This window comes from Callithrix jacchus, chromosome 2 (genome assembly GCF_049354715.1).
Source record: "Callithrix jacchus isolate 240 chromosome 2, calJac240_pri, whole genome shotgun sequence".
Lineage (NCBI taxonomy): Eukaryota > Metazoa > Chordata > Mammalia > Primates > Cebidae > Callithrix > Callithrix jacchus.
Window position 1 is genome coordinate 93621825 of NC_133503.1, and position 16741 is coordinate 93638565.

The window sequence follows — 16741 nt, forward strand, 5'->3', positions numbered from 1 at the left end:
TTACTCTCACCTTATCATCTGAACCTCTCTTCCCACTAGCCTCCTCCTGGGAATACAGCAAACACACTTCCATCTCAGGGCCTTTGCACCTGGTGTTCCTGCTTACTGTATTGTTTTTCCTTAAGACATGTACATGTCTTTTGGGTATCCAGTTAGATATTATCTTACCAGGAAGAAAAGCCTTCCCTGACTACCCTGTCTAAAATAGTACCTCAACTGGTCTCCATCTCCATAACCTATTTAATTTTTCTTCATACTGCTTATCACAACCTGATAGACTATACACTTATTCAATCAATATTGTTTTTCCACTTATTAGAATGAATGCTCTGGCTGGGCGCAGTGGCTCACGCCTGTAATCCCAGCACTTTGGGAGGCTGAGGCGGGTGGATCACAAGGTCAAGAGATCGAGACCATCCTGGTCAACATGGTGAAACCCCGTCTCTACTAAAAATACAAAAAATTAGCTGGGCATGGTGGCGCATGCCTGTAATCCCAGCTACTCAGGAGGCTGAGGCAGGAGAATTGCCTGAACCCAGGAGGCGGAGGCTGTGGTGAGCCGAGATCGCGCCATTGCACTACAGCCTGGGTAACAAGAGCGAAATTCCGTCTCAAAAAAAAAAAAAAGAATAAATGCTCTAAGAGAAAAAGGACTTTGCTTTGATTAATGCTGTATCTCCAATTCTTAAAAGTACACGGCACATGGCAAACTTTCAATAGAGGTCTGTTGAATAAAGCAATGAATTTGTATTACTGTGTTATGATTGTCCTTATTCCAAAAAACGAAAACAAAACAAAACAAAAACCCAAAAACAATTGGAGAAAACATGGATCAACAAGCAAGGTGATACCCAATGCTTTGGCTTCTGCAGTTAGTATGTGCAATTCTATTTGTATTTCTACAATGTATCTGGAGAAGGTGGATAATTAATGAAACTATAACTCCTCTACTGAAAACAAAGAACAGACCATAACTTTTGGAATGACTTTAGATCATAGCTGGAGAGGTAAAACTTAAGCTATCAAAAGTGGAGCTCAAATACTAAGTACTTCTCATTATAGAGGATGAAAATTAGTATTTTTTTTAAAAAGAAGCTATTCATAATGTGATGACTGAAAATAAAAACTAGCTCTTTAAATATAAGTATATTTATACTAACTATGTAAATTAAATTCCATGATCCAGTTCACCAAAACAAAGTGGAAAGTAAAAATGTTGAAAGTCAGGAAATTCCAAAGTTTACACTTCTACTCTAATATTAACTTGCTTAAATTGGCTTCTATAACATTTTAAAGGTATATACTTAACAGGAAAATTGAATATAACTACACTAATAGAAATAATGTTGATATATCATTGCTAGAGGAAGTATAACTTAGGAATTTCCTGATTTCTAAGAACCGGTATTTAATGCCAAGGTATTAACACAAATTTTTTCATTTGTAAACTACTTTAAAAATGGAATAAATAAGGAACAAGAGGCAGCTGTTAGATTAATTGAGATTATATGACTTTGCCTTAACCTTAATATTTACTATTTTCATTATATATTAAGATAACATACATATAAAAGAAAGGGTTATATGTATTAATTACATTATAAATCTCCATACTCTATGCTGCCATTATTTTAAGCAGTTTAAATTTTACACACTCTATATGAGCAAAAGTTAAAGATTTGTTTATGTTACATGAAATTATTAAAGACATCCTCTTATATTAAGTCAATTCTTCTATGTCAAATTTTTGTAAAAATAGCAACACTGAAATTTCAACATTTTCTTTTTAAAAAAATTTTATTAAAAAGCCTGGAGAGTTCACGTTCCAACATCTGACTACCTCAGATAAGTAAAGGTTAGTAATATTTTAATTTTAACCTACATCTATGCATAGCCAGGATTCAGAAGCCCTGTGCTCCTCTTCTCTATGCCTCCTAGCCTGGTTCAGGGCTGTGGCTCTAAAAGATACCCTTTTAGGGGCATGACTTTGCAATACAACATTGTGAGTAAATCTTTTCAAACAGGAACTCAGCTCTGTTTTCTAAAGTATCTGACTAAAACTCTGTAGGACTGAAGACAAACCACTGAAATATTTCCTACCTAGGGCAGATACCACAAAGCAATAGTCAGTCAGGGCAAATGCTCCAGATTTGAGGGAGCTCCTATAATTCTGTAGAATCAAAATCTAAAGGTCACTTGTAATTCAGGGTAGCACATTTTGAAGCAAAGAGGCAGCATCAATATTCCTACAAAACACAGTTAGCATCATCATAGTATTTTTCTTTATATAATCTTTCACTCCCTCTGAGTCCTCCTTTTCTCCTTTTCATCCCTGAAGCAGTGTAAATAATAGCTTTCCCACTCCTTTAATAATCCAAAGCTTTTCTTTACTTTCCTCTCCTACCTCCCTCCAAATTTAGATATTAAATAAAATCCTCTTTCTATAAAAATACCAGCTGGTAAGGCAATATTGGAGGTTTCCTCAACATTCCATGCAGTTTACCATATGTACTATATAAAGTTGCTGGGCTGAAAGATATATTTTTCCAGTCTTAAGGTTATTCTTCTGTAGGCTCTAGACATACCACTAAGCAAAATCTTATTTTGGACATCAACCACTAGCAGCTGAGTTTAAATACCATAATTCACAAAACAAAGCACAGCATTTCTGGTTTTTTTTTTTTAAATATATATATATACTTTAAGTTCTGGGATACCTGAGAAGAATGTGCACGTCTGTTACGTAAGTATAAACATGCCATGGTGGTTTGCTGTAACCATCAACCCATCATCTACTTTAGGTATTTTTCCTAATGCTATCCCTCCCCTAGTCCCCCAACCCTGACAGGCGCTGGTGTGTGATGTTCCCCTCCCTGTGTCCATGTGTTCTCATTGTTCAACCCCAACTTATGAGTGAGAACATGCAGTGTTTGCTTTTCTGTTCCTGTGTTAGTTTGCTGAGAATGATGGTTTCCAGTTTCATCCATGTCTCTGCAAAAGACAAGAACTCATCCTTTTTTATAGCTGCACAGTATTCCATGATATTTATTTGATACATTTTCTTTATCCAGTCTATCACTGATGGGCATTTGGGTTAGTTCCAAGCCTTTGTATTGGGAATAGTGATGCAATAAACATATATGTTAGCTCTTGTTGCTTGATCCCTTTACCGTTACATAATACACTTCTTTGTCTTTTCTTATCTTTGTTGGTTTAAAGTCTGTTTTATCAGAGACTAGAACTGCAACCCCTGCTTTCTTTTGCCTTCCATTTGCTTAGTAAGTCTTCCTCCATCCCTTTATCTTGAGCCTATGTGTGTCTTTGCATGTGAAATGGGTCTCCTGAATACAGCACACAGATGGGTCTTGACTCTATCCAATTTGCCAGTCTGTGTCTTTTAATTGGGACATTTAGCCCATTTACATTTAAGATTAATATTGTTATGTGTGAATTTGATCCTGTCATGATGCTAGCTGGTTATTTTGCCTGTTACTTGATGCAGTTTCTTCATAGTGTCAATGGTCTTTACAATTTGGTACGTTTTTGTAGTGGCTGGTACCAGTTTTTCCTTTCCATATTTAGTGCTTCCTTCAGGAGCTCTTGTAAGGCAGACCTGGTGGTGACACAATCCCTCATCATTTGCTTGTCTGTAAAGGTTTTTATTTCTCCTTCACTTATGGAGCTTACTTTGGCTGGATATGAAATTCTGGGTTGAAAATTCTTCTAAGAATGTGGAATACTGGCCCCCACTAGGGTTTCTGCAGAGCGATCTGCTGTTAGTCTTTTGGGCTTCCCTTTGCAGGTAATCTGACCTTTCTCTCTGACTGCCTTTAACATTTTCTCCTTCATTTCCACCTTGGTGAATCTAACGATTATAAGTCCTGGGGTTGCTCTTCTCAAGGAGTGTCTTTGTGGTGTTCTCTCAATTTCTTGAATTTCAGTTGTTGGCCCATCTTGCTAGGTTGGGGAAGTTCTCCTGGATAATATCCTGAAGAGGGTTTTCCAACTTGGTTCCATTCTCCCCGTCACTTTCAGGTACACCAATCAAATGTAGGTTTAGTGTTTTCACGTAGTCTCATATTTCTTGGAGGCTTTATTTGTTCTTTTTCATTCTTTTTTCTCTAATCTTGTCTTCACAGTTTATTCCATTAAGTTGATTATCAATCTTTGATATCCTTCTTCCACTTGATCGATTCAGCTATTGATACTTGTGTATGCTTCACGAAGTTCTCATGCTGTTTTTAGCTCCATCAGGTTATTTATGTTCTTCTCTAAACTGGTTATTCTAGTTAGCCCTTCTAATCTTTTTTTCAAGGTTCTTAGCTTCCTTGCACTGGGTTAGAATATGCTCTTTTAGCTCAGAGGAGTTTGTTATTATCCATCTTCTGAAGCCTACTTCTGTCAATTTTCAAACTCATTCTCCATCAGTTTTGTTCCCTTGCTGGCAAGAAGTTGTGATTCTTTGGAGAAGAGGCGCTCTGGTTTTCAGAATTTTCAGGCTTTTTGCACTGCTTTTTCCTCATCTTCATGGGCTTATCTACCTTTGGTCTTTAATGTTTGTGACCTTCACATGGGGTTTCTGAATTGACGTCCTTTTTGTTGATGTTGATGTTGATGCTAATCCTTTCTGTTTGTTAGTCTTCCTTCTAACAGTAAGGCCCCTCTTCTGCAGGTCTGCTGGGCTGGAGGTCCACTCCAGACCTTGTTAGCCTGGGTATCACCATCAGAGGCTGCAGAACAGCAAAGACTGCTGCCTGTTCCTTCCTCTGGAAGCTTAGTCCCATAAAGGCACCCACCAGATGCCAGCCAGAGCTCTCCGGTATGAGGTGTCTGTCGATCCCTGCTGGGAGGTATCTCCCAGTCAAGAGGCATGGGAGTCAGAGACCCACTTGAGGAGGCAGTCTGTCCCTTAGCAGAGCGTGAGCGTTAGAAGCACAGTATTTCAATTTATCTACATGAGATGGTGCAAATAAAACTTGTGTGAACTTCCCCTAGAGTGCTTGCCTGTGAAGAATTACAATTATCCTGAAAAAAAAAATGAATGTGTTTGGTTATTTAGAGTCTTACACACTTGTAATTAGAAGATCTGGGTTCAAGTCATTAGCTCTGCACATAATAATAAAAGCAATATTGTACATCTTCATAAAAATAACTAATATTTGCATTTTATAGTTCAAAATGCATTTTCCCTTAAACAATTATGATCAATAACAACATTAAGGAACAACTGTTATTATTGCCATTTTACAGAGAAATAGACTAGATTTAGACATGCCGAGGACTAAAACTACAGAATTATTTAAATGTGCTATCTCATTTAGCCACAGAATGTCTAGGTATCCCACAGGTGATGCAGGACAGTTCAGGATGACACTCTTAGGGAGTGTGCCACCATAGCTGACCCAACTCAATATATGTCCCCAAATGTGATTTGACCAAAAAAGCATAAGATGAACCACCTGTCGGGGCAGATACAGGGTAATCAAGTATTATAAGCTGAATTCTTGTAACCCCCAAATTCATGTTATAGCCCTAAACGACAATGTGGCTGCATTTGAAGATGGGGACTCTAGGAAGTACTTAAGGTTAAATTAGGTCACAAGGGTACAGCACTGATCTGTTAGAATAAGTGCCTTTATAAGAAGAGACACCAACTCTCTAAAGACTAGATTAGAAAATAAGATAAGAAAAAAGAAAAAAAAGCCCAGACATGGTAACTCACACCTATAATCCCAGCACTTTGGGAGGCCAAGGCAGGCGAATCACCTGAGGTTGAGAGCTCAAGACCAGCTTGACCAACATGGAGAAACCCTGCCTCTACTAAAAATAATACAAAATTAGCCCGGTGTAGTGGTGCATGCCTGTAATCACAGCTACTTGGGAGGCTAGGGCAGGAGAATCACTTGAACTCGGGAGGCAGAGATTGTGGTAAGCCGAGATTCCACCATTGCACTCCAGCCTGGACCACAGGAACAAAACTCCATCTCAAAAAAAAAAGAAAAAAAAGGAAAAGAAGAAAAAAATTAAGTAAAAAGAAAGAAGAAACACCAGAGTGCTCACTCTCTTCCAGCCCCCACCCCTCCACACACATACACACACACACACACACACACACACACACACGAAAGGTCATGTGAGGACAAGGAAGACAGGCATCTACAAGCCAGAAAGCCCTTACCAGAAACTAAATTTGCCAGGACCATGATTATAAACTTCCCTGCAAAACTGCGAGAAACAGATGTCTGTTTTTTAACCCACCCACCCTGTGATATATTGTTTTGCAAGCCCTAGCAGACTAATATACCAAGTACATAAGATGTACATGATGGCTAATTATTAATTTATAATGAGAAATTACAATTACCAGAAATACTCCTTTTCAGAGCTGGTCTTGGAGCAAAGCGTGAAAGCCAGGAGAACTTGAAAAAGAGGATATTTTAAATAGCCTGAAGTATGCTTTTCACCATAGGCACTCCCTCTTCAATAAAACCAGATAATTCAGACTTCTCTCATTTTAATTCCCTTTCATTGTTCACTACTTCTCATCCTAGTCTCAGACATTCTCTTTGGGCCTCAACAGCATTAGGACATGTCAGAAACTTGAGAGGGATACACACTTTCTTTAAATATGTTTTTTAAAAATAAGAAAATTAGAAAAGCTATAAGCTATAGACTGAGATCAATACTAACTTAATCACTGACTTTTCATATCTTGGTCATGATTTATTCAGTGTAGATCCAAGTCTTTATGGGTGCTTTACTCTAGTCTCCAAGGACTTCGGACAAATTCCAGAACTCAGGCTATACCTCCTTTTCATCCTACTTGCCAACAGCACATTATAGCCTATTAAGTGCTTGTATGTAAAATATCATATTTGAGCTGTACAACACACACCCCCTAAGAACATTATAAATTTTCCCCCAAAATTATGCAACTAACTCTTAGTAAGTGGTGAAACCTAGATCCACACTCTTAACTATTTCAGATATCATTATGGGTAAATAGATGAAGTAACTTCTAACCCAGAATTTCCTTGAAATAAAGATATATGTGGTCACTGGTAAACTACAAGTAAGCTTTTATAATAAGTGTTTTAAAAGCTCATTATAAAATGGACAGTTACTATTTTTGCTTAATATTTTTATTTCATTAGCAGTAATGGCTTCAACACCTGACAACACAGACATGCTCACTGAGACTTTTCTAAACTGATGAAAAATTAATCATAGAATTATCTAAAGCTTTGTGTGAACAACTGTCAATCACCTATACTTATTTGGAGGTAGTGGAAAAATTAATCAGAAATACAAAATAGAAATTAATCCAGAGGGTTAGTTTTTACATTTTTGGGACAATCTCACTGTGTCACCCAGTGAGATTGAGCTGGAGTACAATGGCCTTATCTCAGCTCACTGCAACCTCCACCTCCTGGGTTCAAGCAATTTTCCTGCCTCAGTCTCCTAGGTAGCTGGGATTACAGGTACATGCCACCACATCCAGCTATTTTTTTTTTTTTTTGTATTCATACAAAATTTTAGTAGAGATGGAGTTTCACCATGTTTGCCAAGCTGGTCTCCAACTCCTGACCTCAAGTGATCTGCCCACCTTGGCCTTCCAAAGTGCTAGGATTACAGACATGAGCCACCACACCTGGCCTCAGAGTGTTATATTGGTTAAAGAAAATAGTTATTAAGAAAAATAGTTATTTCTATCACCCCTTTGTAGCTAAACCTGTAACTTCAATGGGAAAGGGTAGAAAATATGTTTATTTACTAATAAGCAAGTCAACCAAAAACATACATACATTTCACACAAATGGAAACTGGGTGGTTTTCCCTTGAACATCATTTAATTTAAAAACGTAAAAGAGACATATAATTTCATTTTTTCTCAAAAGCATAGAAAGTATTCTAAACAAAAAAATGGTTTAGAAAGAAGACATTGTAACTTGGAGCTTTATATTATAATAACAAAAAAGTAATCTCTTACAAATTCAAGAATGGCATACCATAAAATTAATCCTACATACTGTAAACTATTCACAGAATCATCAAGATAGTTTCCTTGTATTGATTTTTTTGTTTCAGCTTTTTTTTTTTCTTTTTTTTTTGAGACAGAGTTTTGCTATTGTTGTCCAGGTTGTCTTGGCTCATTGCAACCTCCACCTCCTGGGTTCAAGCAATTTCCTGCCTCAGCCTCCCAAGTAGCTGGGATTACAGGATCCCACCACCAGGCATGGCTAATTTTTTGTATTTTTTTTTTTTTTTTTTTTTTTTAGTAGAGATGGGCTTTCAACATGTTTGCCAGGCTGGTCTCAAACTCCTGATCTGAGGTTATCCACCTGCCTCAGCCTCTCGAAGTGCTGGAATTATAGGCGTGAGCTACCTACCATGCCTGGCCCTGGTTTATCTTTTTTTAAATTATAAGACCTTTTCGGCCAGGTGCGGTGGCTCAAGCCTGTAATCCCAGCACTTTGGGAGGCCGAGAAGGGTGGATCACGAGGTCAAGAGATCGAGACCATCCTGGTCAACATGGTGAAACCCCGTCTCTACTAATACAAAAAATTAGCTGGGCATGGTGGTGCGTGCCTGTAATCCCAGCTACTCAGGAGGCTGAGGCAGGAGAATTGCCTGAACCCAGGAGGCGGAGGTTGCGGTGAGCCGAGATCACGCCATTGCACTCCAGCCTGGGTAACAAGAGCGAAACTCCGTCTCAAAACAAAAAAAAGACCTATTTTTTTAATTACAAAGATGCTTTTAAAAATCTAAGATCCAGCTAGTAGATACTAAGAAATATATTTTACTTTTCTATATTAAAAGTATTTGTATATATCTAATGCTAAATTATCTAAAAATTACTCACTCTAGTAAAATAATTATTATTTCCTTTAGCTTAGGTCTTTAAGTCAAGACTCTTCTTATTTGAACCTCTAAAGAAGTAGTAAGGAGCCCCACAGGTGGCAGAGAGGTTTCTAGAAACAGAGAGGAGTATAAGTAGGACAAATTCTTAACAATGCCTGGCTCCTTCACTCCCATTCACCCAATAAGAGCTGCTCCATTTTTGTCAGATATATATTAGGACTCTGAATATCTGAAAAATTTTTAAAAGAGTGCTGTATCTAAAATGGTTCCAAAACAGCTAGTCTGAAGTAGACACTAAAAGGTGTTCTATGCAATAATCAAACACTGATGGACACATTTACCACTATCTCTCTAAAACACTTAGATTTCTCAACTTAATCTCACAAAATTGACCAAACAGCATACAAACTGTCCCGATGGACAGCAAAGTATACACTTTCATTGTTCATTACAGTGTTAATCTATAATTTAATGTTTTCAACCAAATTAGTTCTAAATTGGTAAATTCAATTACAGGGAATGATAAATGTACATAATCCACTCAGCTTGGCAGGGACTTGGCTACAGCGCATGCCCAATATATACACTCTTTCTTAGAGCAAATACATTTACCAAAAGCTACTGGGTCAGTTCATAACCTATCCTGGTATCTTGGTAGCTAAGGATAGAGACAATAATTACTAGAGATTATAGCCCATGTCTAATGAAATTTTACAAACATCACACACACTATATATACGTGATATCTATCTATATATCTACATATATAGATATATCACTTATCTATATGTGCTATTAAGTAGCAGCAGTCTTTTTCAAAGCCCTACTATTTACCATCAGTATTAATTTTAAAAAACAAAATGATACTAACATAAAAAACTACCTGAAAATAAGAAACAAGCCTTCTCGGGGGGGGTGGTTAAAAAAAAGCCTTATACTAATATTTTCAACACAGAATAGCACAGGTTCTCCAACTGACAAATGAGAACAACCGTTCTGAATCACACTGCTTCCTGTAAGAGAGAGGCAGAACACAGAACCTGAAACGTTCTCCTACATCTGCTTCCTAATTTCATTACAAAGGTGATGAGAATATATGTTGCCTTAACTAAAGCCATGGGTTTTCTGAAATTTTTTTATATGCCAAGGTTCTGATGACCAAGAAAATTACAGAGGCTTTAAAAATAAGGAAGTTTCTGGTATCAGTAGATTGTTCATTTTCAATACAGGTATTACTTTGTACTTTCACAGAGAACAGTGCTTCCTTAGGCTTTTTCTTCAAATAAAACCTTTAGATCTGATACAATCAAAAAAGTTGTTAAACGAATATAGATCCATTACCTTGTACCTGAGAGAGGCATCCATCTTCAGTTGCATTCCTATCTTTATAGCTTTATCTACCACATTTAATTAAAAAGAGCAAGGATTTTGTCTTCATCATGTTTTAATACAGCATCTGATATTAGGATGCTAAGTTACTATGAGACGGTCAAAATACATTAGATTTAGCTCATTGCCAAATCCTAGAAAAAAATTCATTAACAAATGAATTTGAGCTAAATTTTCAGAGTAAATTTCTATTTTTAAAAAACTCATAGTTCCTCACAATGGTAACCTACAGTAAAAGTCATAACAATTCTGAAACACGTATATCTAAATACTTATTACAGTCTTTCCCATATCTCTTTCTAGTCTCTCCTTTACCTGTTAGGTGGAAAACAGGTTCAAGGGTCTAGCTAAGGAATCAAATAGGCAGAAAACAAGCCCTTGTTTGCTATCGCACTGCACTTGAAATGGACCTCTATAATCCACTACCATTTATAAGCAACTCACATATCAATATCACATTAGGTACTTTACTACCTCCAATTCCTGGTCCATAACTATTCCATCCTCAATTGTCCTCAAATATCTTAAGAATGAAGTAGGCTCACTAAAAACCTAAAGTTTCTAAATGATCACTTGGACATAAAGTTCACAGTTTTATGAAATAACATTCAGGTCAACATATTTGGCAAATTCTTTCTTTTAGGTGTTAAATAGTATCCTAATTTATATATTACACTTTACATGGTACAGTGAATAGTATCCTGGTTGATTTACTATACATTACATAGGAGAGTATAGTGACTAATCTTTACATGGTATAGTTATCTCAACTGTTCAAAGAGTTTAAAAATTAAAATAAACACTTGATTTTGGCATTGACTCCTTTTAAAGTCATAATACAATGTTATTGAAACAATCTACTGATATTGTAAATGACATGCTTTCTGTTTTTTAAAAAGCCACTAGAGAAGTGAATTAAGCATTTTTCCATGGAATACATTTAAATTTCAATTTTAATAAATTTAGTCATTGTGTATACTCTTCCTTTTACCCAGACCATGAATTCCTTTTTTTTCACTTACTTTTTAGGGCCTAATTCAAATGTGTTTTCCTCTGTGGAGTATTCTCTCTATGGGTCTAGACAATATCAAGCCCATGCATCCGTGCACTCACCCTGTACTTGGAATAAACCTCCACAGTTCATTATCATGTATAAGCATCTAGCGTTTCAGACATCGTTTTAGGTGCTTAACATATTTCCCAACTAACTGCACTGCATACAAGACTTTTTCTCCCACATCGCTAAGTCTGTCCAGAACAGGAACCTTAATATCCTTTTTATCTGCTCAGCACCTAGCTCAGAACTTGGATCAGGAGTGACAGGAAGGACACTGCAATTATTTGTAATGTATGGTCAGGGAAGGCCTCTCTCTGATACTTGAGTAGAGACCTAATAAAAAGGAAACAGCAATCCATGTGGATATCTAGGGAAGAAGCATTCTAGAAGAAGAAATGAAAAGTGCATAGGCCATTAGTCAAGAGCATTTTGGAGTGTCAGTAAAAACAAGGCAACTTCTATGTTATAACAGAGTGGAGGCGCTGCAGGGGAACAGTAACAGGTGCAATCAAATAGGCAGCATGAGTTTAGACCATGTAGGTCTTACAGGTCACCCTAAGGGCTTTGGGTTTTACTTTGAGTTATAAGTTTTTGGGTTTTACTTTGAGTTTTCTCTGTAAAATACACAAAGCAAATAAATAATCTGAATTACATTTTAAAAGTATGACTATTATGAGAAGAACACACTATAGAAGACAAAGGTAAAAGCAGAGACTATAGTCACAGATGACAGATTCATGTCAAATGTAAATGATTAGGCACAGGAGAAATAAAATTTCCTGGACTTCATTTATGAACATGGTGACCTAGACCCTCTAGTCCCTGTGATGACTGCAAAAGATGTTAACACCTGTTACTCATCAAGCACAACAAAATTGTCAATAAATCAGTCTGACCTCAGGAAAAAAACAACTGTTTGCAAGGCAAATGACACTTCATTTACAAAGGTTTTTATACAATTCTTAAAGCTTTAGATGTGGATCCTCAAACACATCAGATTAATGAAAGGCACAACTACAAAGACAGAAATGAATTAGTCTTTCAGGAATAGGAGACTTTCACACTAAGGATTAACTAGAAAAACTTGAGAAAATATAATTTAAAATGAAAATTTTAAAACATTTGCTGGCCAGGCATGGTGGTCCATTCCTATAATCCTAGCACTTAGGGAGGCTGAGGCCAGTGGATTGCTTGAGCCTAGGAGATCAAGGCTGCAGTTAGCTATGATCACGTCACTGCACTTCAGCCTGGGGGAGAAAGTAAAGGAACGGAGAGTAAGAGAAGGGAGGAAGGAGAGAAGAAAGGAGGGAGAGAAGGGAGAGAGAGGAGGGAGGGAGAGAGAGGAAGAGGAGGGCAGGAGGATGGGGGGGAGGGGATTATTATTATTAACATGAAGAAAAAGGAAACCACAAATAGTAATCCTCAGACAGACCTTTTGAAATATAATAAACTTATACTTCTCAAAAGCTGGAGGACCTCAATTTGTTAAGATAATTGACTTCTAAATTTCTTCTTATATTAATAAATATATATTAAATTTAATGGTTTAAAATAAAGAAAAATTAAATAGATAACTAACGCTACTAATATAAAGGTAAACTCCTATTGTCTGAAGCAGTGTAAGTAAATCCTACAAGAGCAGAAACTGTGGGAGACAGTCATATCTGAATATAAATCTAATTAAAATAATTTGGCTGAGAGCAATAAAATCAATCAACATATCTGAAGGGGAAAAAATAACCATGTTGGAATTCTCCAAATTAGGCACTCATTAAACTAATATAGTCACATTCCTCCCTTTGTCAATTTAAATATTAGCACCTGTCATCTATACTATCCTCCCCTTTTCTCACCAGAATACACAGGATGTCTGTTTATTTACAAATTTTTACAAAAATATATTTAACAAATATAGAATATATATTTAAGAACCTTTTCTTTCTCCTTCCAGGCTCTGATGCTATAAATCAATAGAAAATAGAAATAGACCAGAGACTTTCTTAATGAAAATAGTACTGTTTCTAAATTGAAAGAAACGAGAGAATCTGAAGATTCTGATAGCATATATAAGCAAAATGTAAGAAGGAAAAAGCACAAACCACCCAAACTATCAGTTAATAGAAGCTTCATATTTATGTGAGTTTAACTATGATTCACTTATATTAAATCAACTATAAACTTTGCAACAAGAAATAGAATAACTGCAGACAATTAAGTCCACAATTCCGCTGAAAAAGTGTTAAGCCCTGGAGTGCATGTGAGATGGTAAAGGTGAACCTGCTGTTTCCTCAGTCAGTGCATGCCAAGGTCTTGTGTGTTTCCAGGATCTCATGTGTGCTAAAGATACCAATGTTAAAAGATACATACATGTGTTCTGAATGTTTAAGTAAAGAAATAGCAATAGTTCCAACAAAACTGCTAAAGAAAAATAACACAGCTGTCATGGACTTAATTAAAAATGTTATACTGGCTTCCTCCTTTCCTATTTGAATACCCTTTACTTCTTTTTCTTGCCTGATTGCTCTGGCTAGAACTTCCAGTACTATATTGAATAGGAGTGGTGAGAGACGGCATCCTTGCCTAGTGCCAGATTTCAAAGGGAATGCTTCCAGTTTTTGCCCATTCAGTGTGATATTGGCTGCTGGTTTGTTGTAATAGCTTTTATTATTTTGAGATACGTGCCGTCAATACCGAGTTTATTTAGAGTTTTAGCATAAAGGGCTGTTGAATTTTGTCAAAGGCCTTCTCTGTATCAATTGAGATAATCATGTGGTTTTTGTCTTTGGTTCTGCTTACGTGGTGAACTATGTTTATAGACTTGCATATGTTGAACCAGCCTTGCATCCCTGGGAATACTGGACCCCTTCCTGACACCTTACACTAAAATTAACTACAGATGGATTAAAGACTTAAACAAAAGACCTAACACCATAAAAACCCTAGAAGAAAATCTAGGCAAAACCATTCAGGACATAGGAGTAGGCAAGGACTTCATGACCAAAACACCAAAAGCATTGGCAACAAAAGCCAAAATAGACAAATGGGACCTAATCAAACTCCACAGCTTCTGCATGGCAAAAGAAACAGTCATTAGAGTGAATCGGCAAACAACAGAATGGGAAAAAATTTTTGCAGTTTACCCATCTGACAAAGGGCTGATATCCAGAATTTACAAATAACTATAACAGATTTACAAGAAAAAAAACAAGCCCATTCAAAAGTGGGTGAAGGATATGAACAGACACTTTACAAAAGAAGACATACATGAGGCCAACAATCATATGAAAAAATGCTCATCATCACTGGTCATTAGAGAAATGCAAATCAAAACTACATTGAGATACCATCTCACGCCAGTTAGAATGGTGATCATTAAAAAAATCTGGAGACAACAGATGCTGGAGAGGATGTGGAGAAATAGGAACACTTTTACACTGTTGGTGGGAGTGTAAATTAGTTCAACCATTGTGGAAGACAGTGTAGCGATTCCTCAAGGACCTAGAAATAGAAATTCCATTTGACCCAGCAATCCCATTACTGGGTATATATCCAAAGGATTATAAATCATTCTACTATAAGGACACATGCATACGAATGTTCATTGCAGCACTGTTTACAATAGCAAAGACCTAGAACCAACCCAAATGCCCATCGATGATAGATTGGACAGGGAAAATGTGGCACAGATACACCATGGAATATTATGCAGCCATCAAAAACGATGAGTTTGTGTCCTTTGTAGGGACATGAATGTACCTAGAAACCATCATTCTCAGCAAACTGACACAAGAACAGAAAATCAAACACTGCATGTTCTCACTCATAGGCGGGTGTTAAACAATGAGAACACATGGACACAGGGAGGGGAGCACTACACACTGAGGTCTGTTGGGGGGAAATAGGAGAGGGACAGCGGGGGGGTGGGGAGTTGGGGAGAGATACCATGGGTAGAAATGCCAGATATAGGTGAAGGGGAGGAAGGCAGCAAATCACACTGCCATGTGTGTACCTACGGAACAAACTTGCATGTTCTTCACATGTACCCCAAAACCTAAAATGCAATTAAAAAAAAAAAAAGAAATGTTATATTGGGATCCAGTGTGGTACTTTCCTAAGGAACTCCCTCTTCCTCTCAAGAATAGCCTTGTCTCTGAGATTATCACCGTTTACACTAAAGTGAGATCCAAAATGCCATCCCTCCATAAAATGAGATCCTACTGTATACTAAAAAAAAAAATAAAGGGCTATCATTTCTTTTAAAGTTTATATGCAAAAAGAAAAGAAAAGTTTTGTGGTCAAGGCTGCCAGAGATGAAGATTATGGAAAACCATGCGTGACGAATAAAGGTTGCCTTTGTATACAGCTTTGGGCCAACCTGCTATACAAATCACTTAATGTGTATTAATTATAAACTAAGTCTTACCTAAACTATCTGAAAGAATTTTTATATCAGAGCTCCAAAGATTACCTGAAACTACTAGTAAACCAAAATTCCTCAACAGGAATATCAAAAATGAAAAGCACCCAGGAGAACAGCACTCTCAGAAAGGTCATGTTTGTCCTCCATCAACTAACACAACTGACTGGTGGCCACATATTGCACTGCTCAGAAAATGGTGCAACTCACCGCTATAAACTTTTGAGATCACTAACAATAAACTACCCAGTACAAATTTCAAGTTATAAATTAAATATGAACATTTTCTATATCTGATCAGTAATCAGACAATGGAAGAGAAAACTAGATTAAAAAGAAAAGTAACAAAATATTTTAAAATTTCTTTTTCTTTCCATTTCTCAGTGAAATTATGCTTCCCAAGTCTAACTCACACTCTGGCACTGACAGTATATAATATGTTTACACTCTACAAAGCAGGTAAGTAACAATGCGGCTTGAGGTTAGGTGGCTGGGAACTCACATCTCCTCAGACACTGCCTGACTGCCCCAAGGGCATATGAAGTCAATCAGTATCTCAGCTAACTTCTTGCCTACTTGTATTGTGGTTGAACAACTAAACTCTGAATAAAATCCAGTTACAGATTCTATTTTATGCCCCCAAATTATCTGATTCTCTAGTACGATAAGTGCTCCATCACCCAGAAAGCCCCACCAGAAAAAAAAAAAAAAAGGAAAAATTCCTAACTCAACCCTTTATCAAGGTCATTCTCTCAGTCATCACATTTGGCAAATGGAAATAAATCACCTACTCTGAGGAGAGCTTCATGGCTATCAGAACAAAATGTTTAAGAGCAAAACAGAGATTATGAGAACAGGGTTTAGTAGAGATGACATGGATCACACTTAAACAAGTGGCAAAGCAATCATCATGGAAGCAAAGTGGCTACTTTATTAAGCTGCAAATTATTTTCAGCCCTCTGAGCCAATAAAAGTAACTCACTGGTTAATAATTGCAAAGGTCCAATGAGAAAAAA

The 16741-nt window shown here is 36.9% G+C and overlaps 1 protein-coding gene across 8 annotated transcripts in view; it reads right to left on the reverse strand.

Moving 5' to 3' along the window:
• The window catches only part of COMMD10 (COMM domain containing 10), a 210767-nt gene that overhangs the window by 126957 nt on the left and 67069 nt on the right, over positions 1-16741 (reverse strand). Inside the window, exon 6 of one of the 8 annotated variants that reach the window (XM_017969727.4) lies at positions 1541-5025. The exons of the other annotated variants lie outside the window; for them this stretch is intronic. Coding sequence (XP_017825216.2) covers positions 4948-5025 — 78 coding nt within the window. The 3' untranslated portion in view covers positions 1541-4947. Of the gene's footprint in view, positions 1-1540; positions 5026-16741 lie in introns of those variants that run through there. 8 annotated transcript variants of the gene reach the window in all.